Below are 20,098 nucleotides of genomic sequence, written 5' to 3' on the forward strand. Positions count from 1 at the left end.
TCTCTCTCATAGAAAGTGAATTTTTTCTTTGAGTAGAATAAAAACAGTTACAGAAGCTATATATTATACTTGCATGCTATAACTGTCATTATTAAACCATCTGCAAATCCACGAACATTGAAGAGAAAGAATAAGTCACATCTTCCAATATTTTGTATAAACAATGGAAAAGCTTGGACACAAAATAGTTTTTTGGATTGATTTAAACTATCATTCTGAAAGTCAAAAGGTTCTTAAAATTACAAGAATGAATCGTATTGGATTGTCTCTATGCCATAGACCTATCTTTAGTATATTTTGACGTGTATAAAAATTGATACATATAGCCTTGCTACCATACTCCAACAGATTAACTGAAATAAAGAAACAGCTAAGAGATGTTATAATCTATTAGAAAACATCACTTAGAATCACAGGACGTCCCCTTCTACTTGTGCTGCACAAAGAGAAAAAATGTGATGTCTAAAAAACAAAAGTTGATGGTTTGTGTTATTCTCTGATTTTCCGTATTCATGATCACCTCCAGAACGTAAACCCAGTAAATACCAAAGGATGACTGTATGATGTGAGAAAGTTGAGTATTTGAAAAGCTAGAATGTGCTTGAATGTGTGAGTGAGATAGATGGCTTTTTTTTCAGCCCAAGATATCAAGGAAACATTTTATTTTCTGGACATTATGCTGAGGTGAACTCGGAAAGAAAAGTCATCCTGTCTCCGCCGGGACTCAACCCCAGGCCCTCTTGCATACCGGGCAAGCATGCTACCATCTACACCACAGTAGTGTAGATGGTAGCTTTTTCTTTCCGAGTTCACCTCAGCATAATGTCCAGAAAATAAAATGTTTCCTTGATACCAGTGTGAGTGTTCGGTAAAAAATATGAAATGCTGTTTATATGATCTTTAGACAGAAAAAGAATATTTTTAATTTTTTTTTTTTTTGGATTTGAGCAATCCTACAAAAAATGTTTGAATAGATGAAAGGGGTAACAGTATTTAAATTAGAAATTAGGTTTTATATTTCTTTAAAATTAAATTACCTGTTATTATATGCATTCATATTACTTTATTAATTTTCTTTCAAAGGAAAACATGAATCAAAGTACTCAGGGGCACATTACAGTTTTAAATATAAAAACTTGGGGAACAAAACTTGAGATAGAGATAAATGGCTTTTTTCCTCAGTCCAATATATCAAGGAAACAGGTATTTTCTGGATTTTATGTTGAGATGAACTTGGAAAAAAAAAAGTAATTTACAGCGGAGACCAGGTGACTCTTCTTTCTGAGTCCACCTCAGCATAAAATCCAGAAAATATGTTTTTATGAAACAAAGCTTGATTCTTAATTTGGAAAATTATCTAATACGAATTCACTTCGACCCTGAGGAGTCTGTGTTAGAGAAGTTCTACTGCATAGTTAATTGAATAATAATTTATTTGAAGAAAAAGGAACAACAAAGAGATGCGATGTAAGAAAAATTATATAAAACCTCTGTCTCTCTTCCATAAACTAGAGGAAACTCAAGTTGCTTGAGTATTGCTTGCTTTTGGCTGTAACTTGCCTTCACATTCGAGATCGTGTGATAAATTCATTTCGCGACCTTTTGGTTGACATAATGATTTAATTTCCAGTGAAGGATAGGTAATTCCTCATTTGAGTTTAATCTCTCAGTAATACAGTCCAATTCTTGAAAACCATTTGAAACAATAATTACAATAATTCAAAAATTAATTTCGTCTGAAGGCAAATTTGTTTCAGAATTGAGTATGTGGCACAATGCATATTAAATTGTTTCCTAATTTTCAAATATTTTTTACATGGTTTCCTTGATGTGTGTCTTATTTCCCAGAAATTTTACAAATACAAACACTGAGGTTATAATTGGCAAATTGCTCAATGAGGTAGTGGCAATAAAAAATAAATATGTAAAGAAATTTTATTGAAAAAATGCTGGTAACGAATAGGCCTATTGATGTCTATAAAAACCTAAGTATACAGTTTCTCAATGGAAGAGGGAAGGACACGTATCTCTCAATGAAGGAGAATACAGTTGCTCCCTAAATCTGCTCCTTGTGGACTGTGTTAGGCAGAAATAAGTGTGTTCATCTCATGGATCAAAGACATTCACGGAAGAAATTGAGACAGCGGGGTAAAAAATGACAAGTTTAATTAACAATTGAGGGTTAAGCATGATTATTGCATTAGAATTAGGTTATGCTACGCAGTACTGAAGGGATGTGAGCAGACAGGTAGTAGATTTATCTTGGATGTGAGAATTAACAGCAGTAGCGACGTAACAAAGCCTCGTCCTTTTGCACACAGCTCAATTGAAGAATATGCAAATGCAGTCCCTGACATGGATCAGCAGTGCAGTTGGTCAACAGTTATGATGCAAGTTAGCCTAGCGTTGCAACAGCAACCCTGAATGAATGAATAAATAATGAAAAAAAACTAAGAAACTTTAAGAAAATACACTTCTGAAAAAGTCCAAAATCATATGCCATACTCTACACCATGATGAATTAAGTTCCAGAAAAAGAATGACTTTATGAAAAGACCTTTTCAAGTATGAAATCCATCATTCAATTTTTTTCTACCTCCAAAAATAATGTGTTCAGGAAACCTAAGCCTCTCTTCAACTAAAATTCTGAAATCAGTAAGAGCACCTATACACTTGTCTGTGTAACAAGCAGATTATGATGTGCGGGAAATGATATATAATAAATGATGTTATAATGAAATTCTGTTTCAATTATAATTTTGGGCATCTATTTCCACAGCTCACTTGCCTCCTTCTGTCATGCTTCCCCCAAGGCGGTTGCAAACTCTTCTTCATCAGGCAGTGGAGTTGCAGAAAGATCGCTGCCCATATCATAACACAAAAAACACTAATGGACTGGAGGATGTGTCTTTACTCATTGATCATTCTTGTACAAAGTTAGTCAAATCATTTCTATATTGGCTATTCTATCTAATCATAACTCTCTTGCAATATATTTGTAAGGAAAGTGTAATAAATTGGTTATTATGCATAATTGCCAATCATCGCAGTAAGTTTGATAAATTTATCACTTTTACCAGCAATTCTACATAATATCCAAGTATTATTGGTATATTTAATAAATGCTAAAAAATTTTCACCTTTTTTTACCAGTGATTATACATAATACCCAAGCATACCTAGTAAATGAGATAAATAATTGAAATTTATGCCATTTACTGGTACCCAATGTAATTAGGGATTCAAAAAACATGAAAAAAATTCCCAAATGAGTCTCTGTAATATCTTTGAATATAGTCAGACCCTGATATAATGAACTCCTATTTAATGAATTTCATGATTTAAATTTTTTTTTAATCCTGTCTCCTTGTGAATCTGTTAAATGAGCACTTGTAGAAATTTGTTAAATGAGAATTCATTATTTTGAGGTCCTTTTGTAAAATTTATCAAATGGGAGTTAATTATATTGGGATCGAATTGTAGAAATCAGTAAAAGGATTTTGAGGTCTTTTTGTAAAATTTATCAAATGGGAGTTAATTATATTGGGATCGAATTATAGAAATCAGTAAAAGGAGTTTGTTGTATTGAGGTGTGATTGTATACATACAAAAACTTGTGAAAATTCGTCAAATGAGAGTTTGTTATAATAGAGTACAATTATAAAATCTTTTAAATGAGAAATTATATTGCGGGGAGTGCGATCATAAAATTTGTTAAATGAGAGTTTGTTATATCAGGATTCTTTCTTGAAATTTGTTAAATAGAAGTCTGACAAATTCTGCAATCAGACCTTGATATAAGAAACAGAAGTTGATTATAGGAGTTTTTTTTTGGATGTTTGAAAAAAATTAATTAAATCAGAGTTCATTATATCCGGCACAGCTCCTTGCTCCCAAGTAATGGATCTTATGGCAATGGACCAATTTATCATACGGCTACAAAATGACAATCATGCGCATAGACAAACATGATGAATTTAGGGTTCATCATGTTTACAAACGACACTCGAGTATTGTGCATAATCACCAGTAAAAGTGATAATTTTTTAGTATTTATTAAATTTACAGACGATGCTTGGGCATAAATATTCATTGAGATTAATCTAGCATGAATAATACTTTTATTTTATTTAGAGAGCAGTTTCCCTGTGAAACAGTGCAAGTTCTCAAGGACCATTGTGATGAAGTTTGGTTTTGTCGATTCTCAAATGATGGTTTAAAACTTGCCACTGGCTCGAAAGATACCACAGTGATCATATGGGATGTTAATCCTGTAAGTATCCAGAAATTTTTATTCAACTACTGTGCAGTTAGTTGGGTGACTGCAAGCAATGCCATTAAAAACATGAAACAATCATGACATAAATAATTTAAGGCTATGCATGCTACTTGCACTTTGATGACAATATTCAACTGACCTGCCCCTAAGGGCGTACAGTGAGAATATGCACTCTTCCATATACTGATTTGTTCGGAATTCCCCCAGCTGATTTTTAATGAATATTTACAAGGTACATGTACATTTAAGTAATAGTTGCCATTTAGGCATTGTGATGGACTTGCATCATAAGGGCACTGAGTGCAATTTCTGCAGACAGCACAGCAGTTTTTGGTTGGTGGAAGTTGGTTTTCAAACTTTGAGGCATAAAGGTGTGCAACCAGATCTTCTATTCAGAAAAGGTCTCTCTACAGAGAACAATCAGGTCAATAACATTTGAATTCATGAGTAAAGCATTAAAGTCTGGATTTGTTGCTTTTGACTTGGTTGACACTTTTTTAACAAGTAACGTGCACTTATGCATGGAGTATCGTAAAATGAAATGTGAGGTCTGCTTCATCAAGAAGCATGAAAAAGAATTTTTTTCCTAAGAAGTTGTTTTGGCCATATCAAAAACAATGATGGCAGTAGGTTTAATTGAGTTATGGGTGTTTCCTCGTCTTTCAATTTTTAACAAATCGGCTGGAATTTTTTTCTTTTTCAGAATCATCTGCAAAAATGAAAATCATCAGTTCAAAAAAATTTTCCTTTTGATAAAAAAAAAAAAAAATAAACTTTTTTATATATACAGATTAGATATATAGGGGAAATGTCTAAGACACTACGAGACAGAAACCTATCTCGAACCTAATCAGAAAATTATCCCATCAATGATAAATTTTTTTAATGTGCACCTTTATAAAACCTGTCTGAAATGAATTATTTTAGTGTCTTGACCAAAGCGCCTGTAGGCTGGCATCTTTGACGGGCTCCCAATCGAGACTTTAAAGAGACCCTTTCATAGTAGAATTTATAGCATGAAAAAACAAAAGATAGTAACTTTCCCGGGCCCCACAGCTGGAGCCTTGTCAGCCCCACCCTTGTGGGGGGTGGGCATGGTCTTTACATGCCATTTCATACATGCCCCGCTGTATATATCTTAGGCAAATTGGAAAATCTTGCTCATATTGCAAGAGCCTGGTCATTCTGTAATGCTTACAGCTGATTGGAAAATTATCTAGCACTTTCTTATCAGCCTAATATTTTTCTAGGCTTATTGTAATGAGCCCCATATACCTTTAAGCTAATTAGAAAATTTGCTATCGTTTGTTCAAACAACCTGCTTTCATCAATGTTCTTTGCAATAAGCTGTTTTTGCAATCAGCTTACAGCATCCACAGAGTAGCATCAGTGTTTGCATTGAAGGCGAAAGGATATATGTTCCCTTTTAACTGCTTCAAATTTTTTGCATGTGTATGCACACCGTCTCTTGCTTTTTTTTTCTTCTTAAATGTTTAGAAAATAATTAGATGAAGTTTGTGTATATAGGCTTTGTTTTTTATATAAATTTTCCAATTTTTTTTCTCTGACAACAAAGTAAAATATAAACTTAAAAATATTTCCGAATTCCTTTTACACAGGACACTCTTGAGTTAAGCCATCGAAGGACATTTGAAGGGCATCCTACTGGCGTGTCTTTCTTGTCTTGGAGTCCCGATGACACATATCTCATTGCTTGTGGTCCAGATGATTCTTCAGACTTATGGGTGTGGAATGTAGAGGTAAGGATATCTCTGACTATGAATGTTCTGATTATATATGAAGAAATCTGTTTTTCCTCCTTTTGTTGAAAAAAAAGACCCCAATAAATGCTCCAACTGGTATATAATAAAATCTTGATAGAACAACACTCTGTGTACCAAGAAAAAATATCTTTGTAGAGGGATTATTGTTATATTGAGAGGTAGCAGTTTAACATTAGACTATAGGAATTTCCAAAGAAATCTTACAACAATATCATCGTAGAGGAATTTATTATTATATTGAATATTGTAGTGAGGTTTCACTCTATTTTACATTGTGTCTGATTTTTAGTGGTATTGTATGCTTTGGGTATTGAGATTTTTTGGTATTGAGATCTTTAATGCATGAATTTCTATTTCACAATTTGAAATTTATCATATCTGATCATGTTTTTTAACTATCATAATATTTTTGATATGAAATTTTTTTTTTTTAATGTCAACTTAATGAAATAATTGATTATCAATTGATTTTAGCCAATCTTTGGAGGATTGGCACAATGCATTGAAAGATCTAGATTTGTGACTGTGATAATCAATTTATTGTATTGTTTTTGCGGGGAAGAAAGTCTTGAAGTGATACAAACAGTCAGACCCCAATATAAGAAACTCTGATTCTATGAATTCCTTGATTTAAACAATTTTTTTCTGAGAAATTTTAACAAAAATAAATGTCAATCACCCATTTAATGAATAAAAATCCTCCGTATAATAAATATTTTTGAACTTTCCTTAGTTTTTACTTATTTCTCATGACCCTAAACTACAATTCTAAGATTATACTTTCCAGGCTTTAACTTCTTTAGAGAGGAACAAAAATGGGGAAACAGGAACCTGTTTTTTTGTGAGCAATTAAGCCATTTTGTGCCTGGGAAGGTTTCTGAGGCTAATCGATACACCAATACCATTGTGTTCTCCTTGTGTTTAGATTTCAGTAGATAAATAAAGTTACAAGATTCCCTGAAAGACTGGTTATATTTGGAGATTTTTTTTTTTAGGAAGAAAATCTATCTCTGCCTCCACAGGGACTTGAACCCCAGTCTCTCATTAGCCGGACGAGTGCTCTACTCCTAATCTTCCTAAAAAATCATCTCTTGTATTAACATGTGGAGAGGATATCTTTCTCACATACACAGTAAAGTTACTCGAATGTTTATGTTCTTAACAAACTAAGAATAGCGAGTCATCTGAAAAGAAAGTGTTTTTTGGTTTGTAAAAAAAGTGACCATTTCAACAAATTTTGATGGAAAAGTTCAGATATTGAATCAACAGAAATTTCAATGAAACAATTTTTCATGCATCTTGATTTTATTCATAAATTTATTTACTTAATCATCATCAGAAATAAATTGTAACAAACATAACGAATGAGTGATAAATATTTTAATTTTTTATTGCCATTTTAAGATTTGCCATATTGGGTTTGTGTGCTTCTGATCAGTTTGACCCAGATTCAATGATTTCTTTAATTTAACAACGAAAAAATTGTCAGTTTCCACCTGATTCCTTAAATCCTGCTTCAATTGTATTTATCTCAACTTTTCATGCATGTCAATGTGCTGACCAGATACTATACATCGTGCATGCATACTGAACATAATTATAACCAGTTGGTTCTTGAATTTTTAAAATGAGTTTTTTAAACACATTTGTGTTATAAAAATATATATTAAAATATACCCTTGAATTTGATTGTTTTTTCTTTAACAGTCCATCATATTAACATTTCAATGTATCTTTAACTAATTTACATATATATTATTTCCCCCTTTACAGACAGGAGGTTTGAGGGTAAAAATGAATCATTCTCCTGAGGACAGCTTAACTACATGCGCTTGGCACAGAGATGGCAAAAAATTCACTGCTGGTGGTACTCGTGGGCAGTTTTACCAGTGTGTAAGTGAATCATAGATACATATTTTTTGTAATAATTATGCCTACGTTAATTATGGCAACCCGTCAAACCGCAGTCGTAAATGCAGTAATCATTTTTTTTCCTCCAAAATTTGGCAGAAAAAATTGTTCATATAATTTATAGTTTTTTCTCAAATTTCACTTTTTTTCCTTCGTCACATGGAGCTAATCCAATACAGCTGCTATGTGTAGACATGCACATACGTTGGCAATTAAAGAAAAGGAATTTGGCTCCTACCAGGTTTCCTTACATCAGTACATTAAGCTTTTGCCAGGGATCTCATGACCAAATTGAGAAGTGCCGGCCCCGTCGCGAATCAACCGCACTTCAGGATTTTAGATATTAGCAAATTATTTTGAAATACCTAGGGAGAGAAAGATGTATTCATAGGGGAAAAATACTTTGAATTCTAAAAAAAATAGTTTTTTAGAATCTTGGTTAGAATCAAGTTTTTTTTCCATAGTTGAAAAAAAACTGCTGTAAAAACCATGGAAAAAGTTGACTCGGGAAAAATAGTTTTTTCCATATTTTTCACCATTGGTAAAAATTTGAATGTTTACTTTCATGTGAAGCAAGTTCTGAGAATCTTAACTTTACAATGGTGAAATGTTTAAAACTATTTATTTTTTTTACCTCCGAAATCAGCAGTTTTCCTTTAAATTAGACAAAAGGGTCGGAGATAAATATGAATAAAAACTATTTTTACCAAGCAAATTGCTTATAAAGTTCTGGGCTTAGTGTAAGTTCTTAATAAAGCACATGTCTTTTTTAAATGAAACCCAACAACATGAATTAATATTAGTTGCGTCACAGAAGCGAGAGTGTAGAAAATTCCTTCTCATATTTCATTAGTTTTGATAAGGGTCAGAAGTTAGTGCCTCAAAGTTGTATTCCAAAGTATTAGGTTAATATGTGAATAAATCACCATCATTGACTAAGCCCACAATATTTTTATTTTCAATCTTTATGTTAAAATTTTTGTAATTTTGTTTTTGTTTGGCATCTTTTAAAAGCAAACATTACAATGGCTTGCTATTTTAACATTAGATTATAAAAAGATGTGGGAAATTCAGCCATATGTAAGGTAACAAAGCTATCACAGCTAGAACAAAATCATATAAAAGAGTGACAATTATAAGTTACAACCATAATTTAAATTCACCACTTCATAACTGTTTAACAAGCTTTGAATATGTTTAAAGGTATTCTAAAACAGTGGTTCCCATTCGGAGCTGTACGCACACCGAGGAAAAAAAATTAGAAAATATTGACTGATTATCCAGGAAATAATGTCTTTCAGTAAGAAACGTAGCCCTATCCTGTACAATTACAATATTGATGGTCAAACAGTCGAGAGAGCAGAGTACATGAAGGACCTAGGTGTCACTTTTTATAGGAATTTTAATTTCAACCAGCACATTAAGGACATAATTTCAAAAGCATAAAAAATATTGGTTTCATAATTAGCAACATCAAATTTTTTTGAAAATGCAGAAACCTTTCTGCTCATTTACAATTCATATGTCAGATCAGTTCCAAAATATTGTTCCATAATTTGGAATCCATATTACTCGTTCAATAACATGAGGATTGAACACACACAAAATAGGGTTTTGTGCTTTGTTTATTTCAAGAAATTTCAAATTTTTGATATTTGAATTCCTACAAAAATACTCATATGCTTTTAACTATGAATCACTCGAAGTCTGCTGTCAGAATGCAGAAATTTTTGCGAAAATTCTGCACTTTGACTTATGAGACATTTTGTATGAGACATTTTAGTGCAAATCTGTTTTCACTGCAATAACATCAATCTTCATAACTGTAATCTCTTCTATGTTGCACCATTCTGAACTAACCTGTTGGAAAATTCTCTTTTCACTTCTTCATGTGGAAGTTCCCATGTGCATTTTTGACATCCTTTTTTTTCCTCCTTGCATGTATATACAAATTTTTTTTTATTATATTTATTTGTGGAACTTTAATTATCATCATTATTATTTGTATTCACGGTTTTTTTCTCTCACTCCACTGTAATTGGGCATATGCTTGTTGTGTGAGTTTATCAGTAAATAAATAATAGAATTATTATTTTGTATTGGAGGAAAAACACATTTATCAGCTCCCAATCTAGGGAAAAAATATTCTTGAAAATAGGTGGCAATTTCTAGAAGGTTTTGTGCTTTCCACTGTGGCAGTTATGATATTTATCAAGAAAATTTTAAAAACCGCTTAAAGGGTTACGGTTTTTAAAATAGAAGGAAGTCGTAAGCATTGTGATTTTTTTACTTTGATGTTGTTAGTGCTGGACATAATTGGGAAAAATATGAAAAATAATTGAGCTGGTTTTAATTTGTTTTTTCTCTTTACTTTTCAAGGACTTGGATGGAAATGTGCTAGATTCTTGGGAAGGAGTGCGCGTTCAGTGCCTGTGGTACAGAAAAGATGGGAAAACTGTTCTCGCAGCAGACACTCATCATCGTATAAGAGGTTATAATTTTGAGGAGCTCACTGACTTCAACATGTAAGTTCTCTGCATTCTCTTACAAAATGTATATTTGCAATGCAAAAAACCGAAGTTGTCTTTTTTTCAAAGTCAGTTTTGTGAAATATAAGATATTGGAAACACTTATGTTTAAAGCAAAGCAAATCTTTTACCATGAAATAGTCAAACTAATAATAAATTACACCCCCTTAAGCCCAATCAGCCATTTGCACGTGAGCTGCAGGACTAACTGTTAGACTTGCCCTGTTGCACATAGGACACGGTAGCCTCACGCAATCATATCTTTTATTACGAGAGTCGACCAGTGTCTCCACATTGCCAAAGCTCATTGACCATTACTCATGCTTTTTGTTGTATACATCATTTTACGACCGCTTTTGGTCATAGTCATCTTTCACTTCATGACATTTTAAATTGCCATGGCGATGCATCTCACATTTTTAATTTCATCAAAGCTATTGAGTTTCACGACAAATTATAGTTTTTTACAATCTGCGTCATTATTTTACATTTCACACATCATTGTTTTGTTTTTTTATCATGTATACTTTTACTTTCTTGACATGACAAAAACAAATTTTATCTTATTTGTAATTGGTCATTTGTTTTGGTGCAGTTTGACTTGCACAAAAAAACCCCCAAAACCTAATCCAATGAGCATGGCTCATAACAAGCGATTGTCAGATAGATTGTTATAGCTTACGTTAAATATACAATAAATACATAAATAAATAATATTCAGTTATAGTGAGTTGAAAATTAGGAAGCATTTGCTGTAATGTCAAGAATTCTAAAAAATGTCAGTTTTTCCTTCTCTCTATTCAAGAATTGAACACAGTGACTTTTATCATGGCACATGTTCTTTGTAAAAATTACTCGTAGGTACTTCAAACAAAGAATAGACATGGAAAAGTTAAATTGTTTTAACCTGCTCTTCCTATTTTTTTGGGCGGCTTCACTATACACATGGGTATGTGATAATCTTATTTGCCTTAGTCTCTCCCAGTGACAAAGAGACCACGGAACCATAGGTTGCAAACTTGATAGAGAAAAATATGAAAATTCGCTTATAATGAGATGTTCATTATAAAAAATTTTCTTGTTATTGTGAACTGTCGTTATAACAGACTTTTACTGTAATGTGTGTCTGTCTTGAAAAATTTTCTGCAGGGTTAGAATCATTCCAACCATCCCTCTCTTGAAAAAGGGGGAAAGAATACTATGCTTTTTAGGAAAGAAAAACATTTCAACAAAATGCTGTATTTAACATCCTATTTATCACATCAATACCACAAAAAAAAACTTTGAATCCAAATCTCAATCTTTTTTTTGGATAAAATAAAATTTTCAAGGGCGCAGTAGCCTAAGTCGGTAAGATACTCGCCTAAAGTACCGAAGGATGTTTAGAGGTGTTGTGAATTTGATTCCCAGTTCATCCTTGTCAGAAACTTTCCTGAAATAGGGGTACAACAGAAACAGCAACATGACCTCAGAAAAAGATTGCCACCACAGGGAGTCTCCACATCGAGGGGTTAGTGCACCAACCTCTTGGTGAGTATAAAAAAGGGCTGCTGTTCAAAATCAGCATTAAATTGTAGGTCCTGGTCTAATTAGCCCTCGTGTGCAGAAAATGGCTATGTAGCGACAAAAAGATTAAGATAAAATTTTCATTTAATAGAACAAAAATCAGAGGTTCGGCAGTAGGTGTGCTACTAATTATTTATTAATATTTATTTTTGACTTTAATATTGATTAAAATCCATCTTTTTGTTTATTAGTCTTCAGGAGAACCACTCCATCATGTCTTTCACCTGTGATGAGTCTGGGAGGTTAGCTTTGCTCAATGTTGCCACTCAGGTAAGTTGTTCAAAATCTGTGTGTTAATGCAGGGATTTACAAATCCTGGGTGCCGAATTGCCACAGCAACTAGAAACTCTGTATTGGCGCCCAAAATTTTCTATGTTTGATTGATAAATTGGAATCCAAGTATGACACACAATTTTCTGATTTCATGGCAGTGTGCCTTCCGACACGCAGAAGTTTCAATAGGTCCAAGTAGAATGAAAAAAATATCATTCAAGACAGTTTTTCTTGGGGAAAAAGGGCAGGCTTGGCTTCTAAGAAGTTCAACTGTGCTAATGAAATATTTCCCCTCCGCCATCAATTAATAAAAAAAAAGTAATTTTGTGAGACTGCCTTATTAATTAAATTTAATGACTGAAGAAATAAAGTATGACTGGTTAGATGTAATAGATTTACTGTTATCTACAATGAAATTTAATTCAAGACAGTAAAAATATGTCAAAAATCAAAGAATAATCAATACAAATCAGTGTTGGCAAGGTTTTAGACATTATTGTAGAAACCAGAGTATTTAGCATATTGAAAACATGGCATGAAATTAAGATATCTGTAAGCAGATAAAAAATATTGTGAAATTTAAAAAAAAGGGATGTAACAATAGAATTGGTTGCTGTTTGATTCAACCATTTTAAGATGCCTATGGTGAACCACTCAAAATGCCCAAAACTGCCATCAACCAGGGCGGTTGAAAAAGATGTTACGCATGGCTAAAACCAGTCCTGGTCAAAATAGATGCAACCCTGTTTTGTAACAAAAATATTCTGGTGGTTAAAAATAAAAATTGATTTTACTTCAAAATTTAAAAATATGAAAAAAAAAGTCAAAACTATTGGCTGCACCAGTTTTAAAACCATTTCAATGTATTTACGTTTCGGCCACTTTTGACAGGCTAAAACAGTGTCCAGATTGAAATGGGTTTTGACTGGCGAAAATTACAACCTGTATTGAAGATATTGGAAAAATTCATAGCTAACCCTCCGTCAGGTGCAATATGTTGTCCACCAAGTTCAGGTGCAATGTGCTTGATAGGCACACACTCAGAAAACATAATGAACACCCAATTAAGTTGATTTATACAACTGCCACCAAGTAATGAATATCATTAGGAATGACAGAAGAAGAAAAAAATTTGTTTAAAAAAACGTATTTGACATAAAACTAGTCAAACAAATTTTAATGAAATTTATGACCTACTATCAAACACCATAAATACATTAAAGTAACAATCGTTTAAAAACATTCACAGTATTAATATCTATTCAGTCATCTTTGGAGAAGGGTAGTACCTTCTCCAGTAAAGCACCGATCGCAACATATTTGCATATGAATTTCACCATATTTTGAAAAATGTGGCTAGTTCTGGCACAATGAGCTTCACTGAGCAAAACTTTAACAACTTCCCTCATTAAAGGTCAAGGACCAACGAAGTGCGAAGGTTGGATAGAGCACATTAAATTAGGAAGCTACTGCGAGCACTGGGTGTCAACGCTGCCTGGTGCTGGGATGAGATGAAAAATTGCCACGCTGTACCTGACGGAGGGTTAATAATTTGACAGCGCTATGAAATCAGATTTCATTTCGTAGTCGTATAAAGTCATGAAATTTGTGATAAGGAATCTATTTAAAATCATCTTGTAAATTTCTGTTGTGGTGCATGGCATAGATTTATGTTTGTCATTGGAAAGTTGATTCAGTTGATCCCAGGTTTGGAAAGTTTTCAGTTTTTAATCAGTCAAATACAAAAATCTCATTTATTCACCATATTTGCTGGCATGTAAGACTTCTTAAGGTATAATGTGGACCTTTTTCCTCAAATTTGATTAAATATTTGGTACTGTCCCATATTGCGTGTGCTTTTTCTCTCTGGGACACCAAGGAATGATGACCAAGGGTGAATCCAAGGGTGACCAAGGATGAATATTACTGTTGTACAGGTCTACTTGGCTAATTCAAACTTGGTTGATTTCAGATTTTTGGAATTAGAATTTTATTTATTCCCCTTGATATTTTCTCATTCAGTTTAATGCCAAAATTACCTGTTTAGTTTGATTTCTCTTGCCATTCCTAATTTTTTGAATAATTGAAAGTTTAATTCAGATAAGTTATTTGCAAAATGTATTTTTCTAGAATTCCTGGCAAATCTTTAGTCATGTTTTTCTTTATTCTGCGGTTCGCTAATCTTCTCAACAAAAACTGAACTTTTTGTTTTGCCTTTTAGTAAAAATTTTGTTACCCATTTCACATACTAGCTTTTGTCGTATGACTACAGCTACTTCACCAAACACCAACTCTGGCCATATCGCTATGTTGCAATTTACTGCCGTTAATGAGATGGTTTGGAAATGAAAGTGTCATCTATCGGTGGTAGCCTCACGTTCATTAGGGAAAATATCTATATCTTCCCTCGGGTTTGAACCTGGGACCATGACAGCAACCTTCATGGTGGTAGACAAGCATCTTACCACCACACCATTCAGAACTACCGCTACAGCTGGTATTTTACTGGATTTTGAATGACTTCATTAGCACTTGCCAATGACAGATGCGAACAGTGCCAATCATGGAATACAAAAGTTTAATATTTGTATGTGATAATCGCTTCTTTACAGACAATGTTTAAAAACTGAAGTGCTGAAATCTCAGTGTATTGGCTGGTAAAATGTGTTAGAAATTCATCTTTCCAGCATTACTGTTTGTTTATATATATATTTTTTTAAATGTGACTTAGAAAAATTTACTATGGCCAAACAAGGTTCATGCACTTTTTCACCTCTAGAAATAAAAATTGTGGTTGACTTACAGATGCGGACATTGATGAATAGGTATAGAATAATCGCATTGAATCTTTTCGTCAAGAGGTCAAAAACGAATCCAAGAAAGCAACAGAGGTCCCTATTCTAACACTTGCAAAAGCTATGAACATATTAGAAAAAATAGGGCTGTTAAATCGGAATTTTCATTTTCTAAATCAACCTGAAGATTTTGTACAATGTTTAAGAGCATTGAGAAGAAAATAAATAGAAGTATTAGAAATTTACAAATAAAATAATTTTTGTCATCGTTTATGTTTCAAAGAAATACTAGTTGCAACTACTGGGAAATTAGCATAGCTCATTTATTGCATTTTCATAATTATTAAGAGTTTTTGATTTTTTGCAAAAGTATATTATCTTATATTAATTAAGAGACAATTCAAACTTCTTCAGCTTGGACTTATCCAAGCTCAACTGTATAAGAATCATATTGTTTTCTCATGCCCATTTTCAAAGGACATCTTATATGCTGGAAAATATGGCAATTTGTTAAATATTTCCACAATAAATTTTATTTATAAACATCTTTTACTTATATATTAATTTGATCGTGAATTTAATTTTCTAGGGAGTGCATTTATGGGACATAGAAGACCGTGTGTTAGTGAGAAAATTTCAAGGTGTCACCCAGGGATACTACACCATTCATTCTTGCTTTGGGGGTGTCAATCAGGTGTTCATTGCCAGCGGAAGTGAAGGTAAGGGAATTTTACACTTGTAAAAGAAACAAACATTATTATTTGAGGTGATGCCTTTTCTTTAAACCATGGGCTTTCAATGCATGACCAGCAGAGCTCTTTGGTAACACTCTACGCTTGTGTTAGTAATAACTTAATGGCCACTGTGCTGTCATGTGGACATGGCGCTGGACTGTCATTGTGAGGGCTCAGGTTTAAACCCTGTCTATGGCACAGTGGTGGTCAGCTGAAGTTGGTTTTCTGTGGTTCCCAACTTCAAGGTGGGAATGCGAGACATCATCTTAAAAAGTCTCACCACAAAGAGCAAAAGACTACAATGGTATGAATATTTTAATCATTACACTTCACTCATAGTTTTAAAAATAGATAGCAGCATTAAAATGTTCATGCAAAACACTGGATACACACTCAGACTGTTAGGTACACTTGTGGCACAACTTTCATTAGCGAATTGGCCATTGCAATAGACCAGAGTTGTGCTCAGTTTGAAAGAAAGAAAGAACAAAAAACAATCATAACTTTGGCAACATAATTATGTTAAAGCTACATATTTTTTCCTGCATGTGTTAATTTGTTAGAAATTTCCTGTGGAATGTTACCAGGTGCATGTACGGTTTAGCAGTAGTACAGCTTAATGGCCCGCAGACCTCATTAAAATGTAAAATGTTGTCCACACTGTGTCAACAGTTGAATGTGTCTACCTTAAACTGATGGGGCATCTGACTTTCTGTTCGTTACTTTCACTCTTTTTGCATGCACAACTTCACATAATAACCACAGTTTACTGATACCATGATTACACTCATCTGTTACAGATAACAAAGTCTATATTTGGCACATCAAAAGAGAGATGCCCATAGCAGTACTTGTTGGCCACACACGTACAGTGAATTGTGTTGCATGGAACCCAATGTTTCCGAGCATGTTGGCTAGTGCCTCTGATGATGGAACAGTTCGGATATGGGGCCCAGCAGAAGTGTATCGAACAAGCAGCAATAGTAATAAAGGTAAGTAAAAATACATTAAAAAAATCTGTTAGTAAAAAAGGTTGGTGGAAATACCTTTCGTGTGAATGACTTAAATCTTGTCTAGTGGTAATTTATTTTCTGTAACAAATTGTATAAAACAGCTTCACTCAGCACAAGATATTTACATGAAATATCTTTCATTTCCTTCCTCCCCTTATTTTTTACAGGACAATCAAATGCTTCAAACAACACGAATGTATAGCCTCTTGGATGTGTAGGTACAATTGTGTAAAAATTGTTGTTTTCTCCCCCTTTCAAAAAAATTAATAAACTCCGCTTATGTGGCCTTCGGATCAAGAAGTGATTTCTCACAGTAATAGGCATGCAAAATCTGGTTGGCAACAAGGACAAGAATGGACGATTTCTCTTCCTCCCTCCACATCGAAATAAAAGAAGAAAAAAAGCTTATTTCTTGTTTCTCTCGTTTCTCACCCATCTTTGAATAAGAATTTGGTTGTCAGATCTCTCGAGTTCATTTCATTTTCGTAAGAGTGATGTGCCTGTTTTCACATGACATTTCTCGTTGGTAGTCAAGTCTGTTGTCATTCATGGGAAAAAATGCCAAAAGTGGGGTTGAAACATGCGTAGTTGTGCCTCAGAGATCATTGATTTGAAATCCAAAATTTGTATTCTCATAAGAATAAATGTTCAATTTTAGAGTTAATTATCATTTTGATTTAGATTTTTTTTTCCTCTTCCCGGTATGTACATGAAATCAATTGCTGGAAATCTCTGTAAATTTGTTTAGATACACATATGTGTGTGTTATCATGATCTTTTTTTTTTGTGTTGATGGATTTCTCCCCTCTCCCTAAAATATACTTCTAAACTTGTTTTCAGAAAACAAGTGCATGTAAATAGTTGAATTATTTTTCTCCAAAACACAGTATAGTCTTCTGAACAAGAGATGAGACTTGGCTACGATGCATTATGTTCAGTTGCTCAGTTTTATTCTTTCCTAGGAGGAGAAGTCAAATGTGAAAGAGGCATTGCTGACAAATGATTCTTGATGCACAGTTGCTTTACCTAAAAGAAAAGAATAGAATCCTCTGGCATGAGACATGACGTATCCAAGTCTCATCTTGTGCTTGGATGACTATTAAGTTTCAATTTGTATGATTTTATAGATTTGTGTAATTTAGATACATATTTTATAGTTTAAACATTCAAGATTTTTTAGGTGATGCAGTTTTTTTAACTTATGTTTGTAGAATTATTTGATGAGTTGGTTTTGTTCTGTTTTAAAAGAGACAGATTTGTGGTTTTTGAGAATCAAATGGTGTTTGGGTGAGCGTAAATATGAAAAGTTCTAACCACAGCCTCAGCATCTCATCAACAGATGTAATCTATTAGCATCTATTCTTCATTCTACCTTTTATATGGGACTGGGCTGTGGTGGTAGATTAATATGGAAGAATAAACAAACCTTTGCCCAATAATAAAGCCACCAATGAAAAAAGGCAAATTTATGGGAAAATACAAAATTCCTAATTCATTTTCAATGTGCTATGAGTGCCGTCTTCAGAGGAAAAAATATAATCACTGTCATGCTGACTGGGGATTCTGCTTGGGTTAGTTACCAAATTTTAACTCCTGGCCATCTTCAGATTTATATTCAAAATTTAGATTTGTTAATTCTTAATCTTATGTCAAACTTTTACAGTTGTTGCAGATAATAATGATATGTGAATCTCGAAAAGAGAAGCTTTTTTGAATGAAAGTGAATTAAATTTAGGTAATTTATTTCCCCATGATAAAATGTTATAACTTTCTACAGAAAAATTCTAATTGTGGAATTATCTGACTGAAACTAGAGTTTGAAACTCAATTATAATTTTTTTTTGCTTTGACTCTGAGCACGAGTTTGAGAAGTTTTGTATATAAGTGCCTAGGAAAAAAAAAATGTGCTTGTGTGCAGCAAACATTTGTTCTGTATAGACATTCACGCCTTTGCAGAAATGTGTGTAGTGGAAAATATTAAAATAATAAAATGTTTTCATCTCACTTTTGGCAGAACCTTGTAGAAAGGTAAAAAAAAAGTGCTAAGAAATATGTCGAAATCGTCATAATGGATGCAAACATTTAGATAATTATAAATATATTAGATATTTAAAAAAAAAAAGAAGCAGCATAACCTGTAACAACACTGTAAAAAAGTTTATAAGATATTTTCTCATTGTGTTTATGTCGGACTCCAGTGGTAATGGTTCACTTTTGTGTATTAAAAAAAAACGTGAAAAAAATTACAAAAAAAAAAAAGTGTTTTTATACGGCCAGCGACCACTGTTGAGCATGTCAACATTTTTTAACTTTATTAATATATATTATATGTTAGATGTTTGTTTTTGGATTCATGGGTTGGTTTTTTTTTTCTCTTCTCGTGTGTGCATTAAGAATCATACATTTAAAATGATAAATAAATATATATATATAAATAAAATATTCACACGTAGCTTTAATTAAAATGAAGCAGGTATAGAGTGGACTGAGTACATCAATGTTGTGTGTATATATGTTTATTTTCATAACATGAAATGATCATTTTTGCTAGTTCTTGGAGCCTGTTTAATTTTCATTATATAAAAACGATTACTTGTATTAGAAATTTGCTTCAAAAAAGGGGAATGGGTGTTTATCATTTGTTTGATCATTTTGAAAGCATTACATGCATTAAATGATGTTCCTCTCTGCCAACTGCCTATTTAGCATATACAGGGTGTCCTTTAAGTGGTAATGCTGTCTTTATTTACTCAATCGTCCATCATAGAGGTATAGTTTCAATTTAAAAAATGCTCAGAAGGCATTAAAAAATTACCCTGTTGCAGTTTTGAAAGTGAAAATGCAGTGTGTAGCAAAATAAAAAAAAAAATCAAAATTTTTATACATACCGGTTGTCCTCTAATTTCTAATTAGAAAGTCGTTGCCCTGTATCTCCTGAAGGCCAACCGAAAAAATTTATGCTTCTAAACACAATATTCGCTAAGATATTTGAATTAAAAATTCTGAGAAAAGTTATGAAAAGAACGGACAACACTCCTTTCCCAACTTTTCAATTCAAATGTTGTTCAGCTAATATTGCACTTAGACACTTGCAAACTTTTTGTTGGCATCAGGATCGTGACAGAGCAACAATTTTCTGAGTGGAAGAAGGGCCATAGGACCGTATAAAAATTTTGATTTTTTTTTTGTTTTTGTTTTGCTACACACTGTATTTT

At 33.0% G+C, this 20,098-nt stretch overlaps 1 protein-coding gene across 2 annotated transcripts in view; it reads left to right on the top strand.

The window, feature by feature from the left end:
- The window catches only part of LOC149075064 (WD repeat-containing protein 26), a 32,148-nt gene extending 14,601 nt beyond the window's left edge, over positions 1 to 17,547 (top strand). Inside the window, exons 6-14 of one of the 2 annotated variants that reach the window (XM_089245615.1) lie at positions 2,780 to 2,936; positions 4,135 to 4,273; positions 5,899 to 6,039; positions 7,837 to 7,956; positions 10,354 to 10,499; positions 12,260 to 12,338; positions 15,726 to 15,855; positions 16,671 to 16,862; positions 17,051 to 17,547. In XM_089245615.1, coding sequence (XP_089101741.1) covers positions 2,780 to 2,936; positions 4,135 to 4,273; positions 5,899 to 6,039; positions 7,837 to 7,956; positions 10,354 to 10,499; positions 12,260 to 12,338; positions 15,726 to 15,855; positions 16,671 to 16,862; positions 17,051 to 17,085 — 1,139 coding nt within the window. In that variant the 3' untranslated portion in view covers positions 17,086 to 17,547. The remainder of the gene's footprint in view (positions 1 to 2,779; positions 2,937 to 4,134; positions 4,274 to 5,898; positions 6,040 to 7,836; positions 7,957 to 10,353; positions 10,500 to 12,259; positions 12,339 to 15,725; positions 15,856 to 16,670; positions 16,863 to 17,050) is intronic. The other variant, XM_089245616.1, reaches the window with a different exon arrangement.
- The last annotated feature ends 2,551 nt before the right edge of the window (positions 17,548 to 20,098 follow it).

This window comes from Pholcus phalangioides, unplaced genomic scaffold (assembly GCF_987345545.1).
Source record: "Pholcus phalangioides strain wild (caught in Gottingen) unplaced genomic scaffold, Ppha-v1.0 ptg000016l_1, whole genome shotgun sequence".
Taxonomy (NCBI): domain Eukaryota; kingdom Metazoa; phylum Arthropoda; class Arachnida; order Araneae; family Pholcidae; genus Pholcus; species Pholcus phalangioides.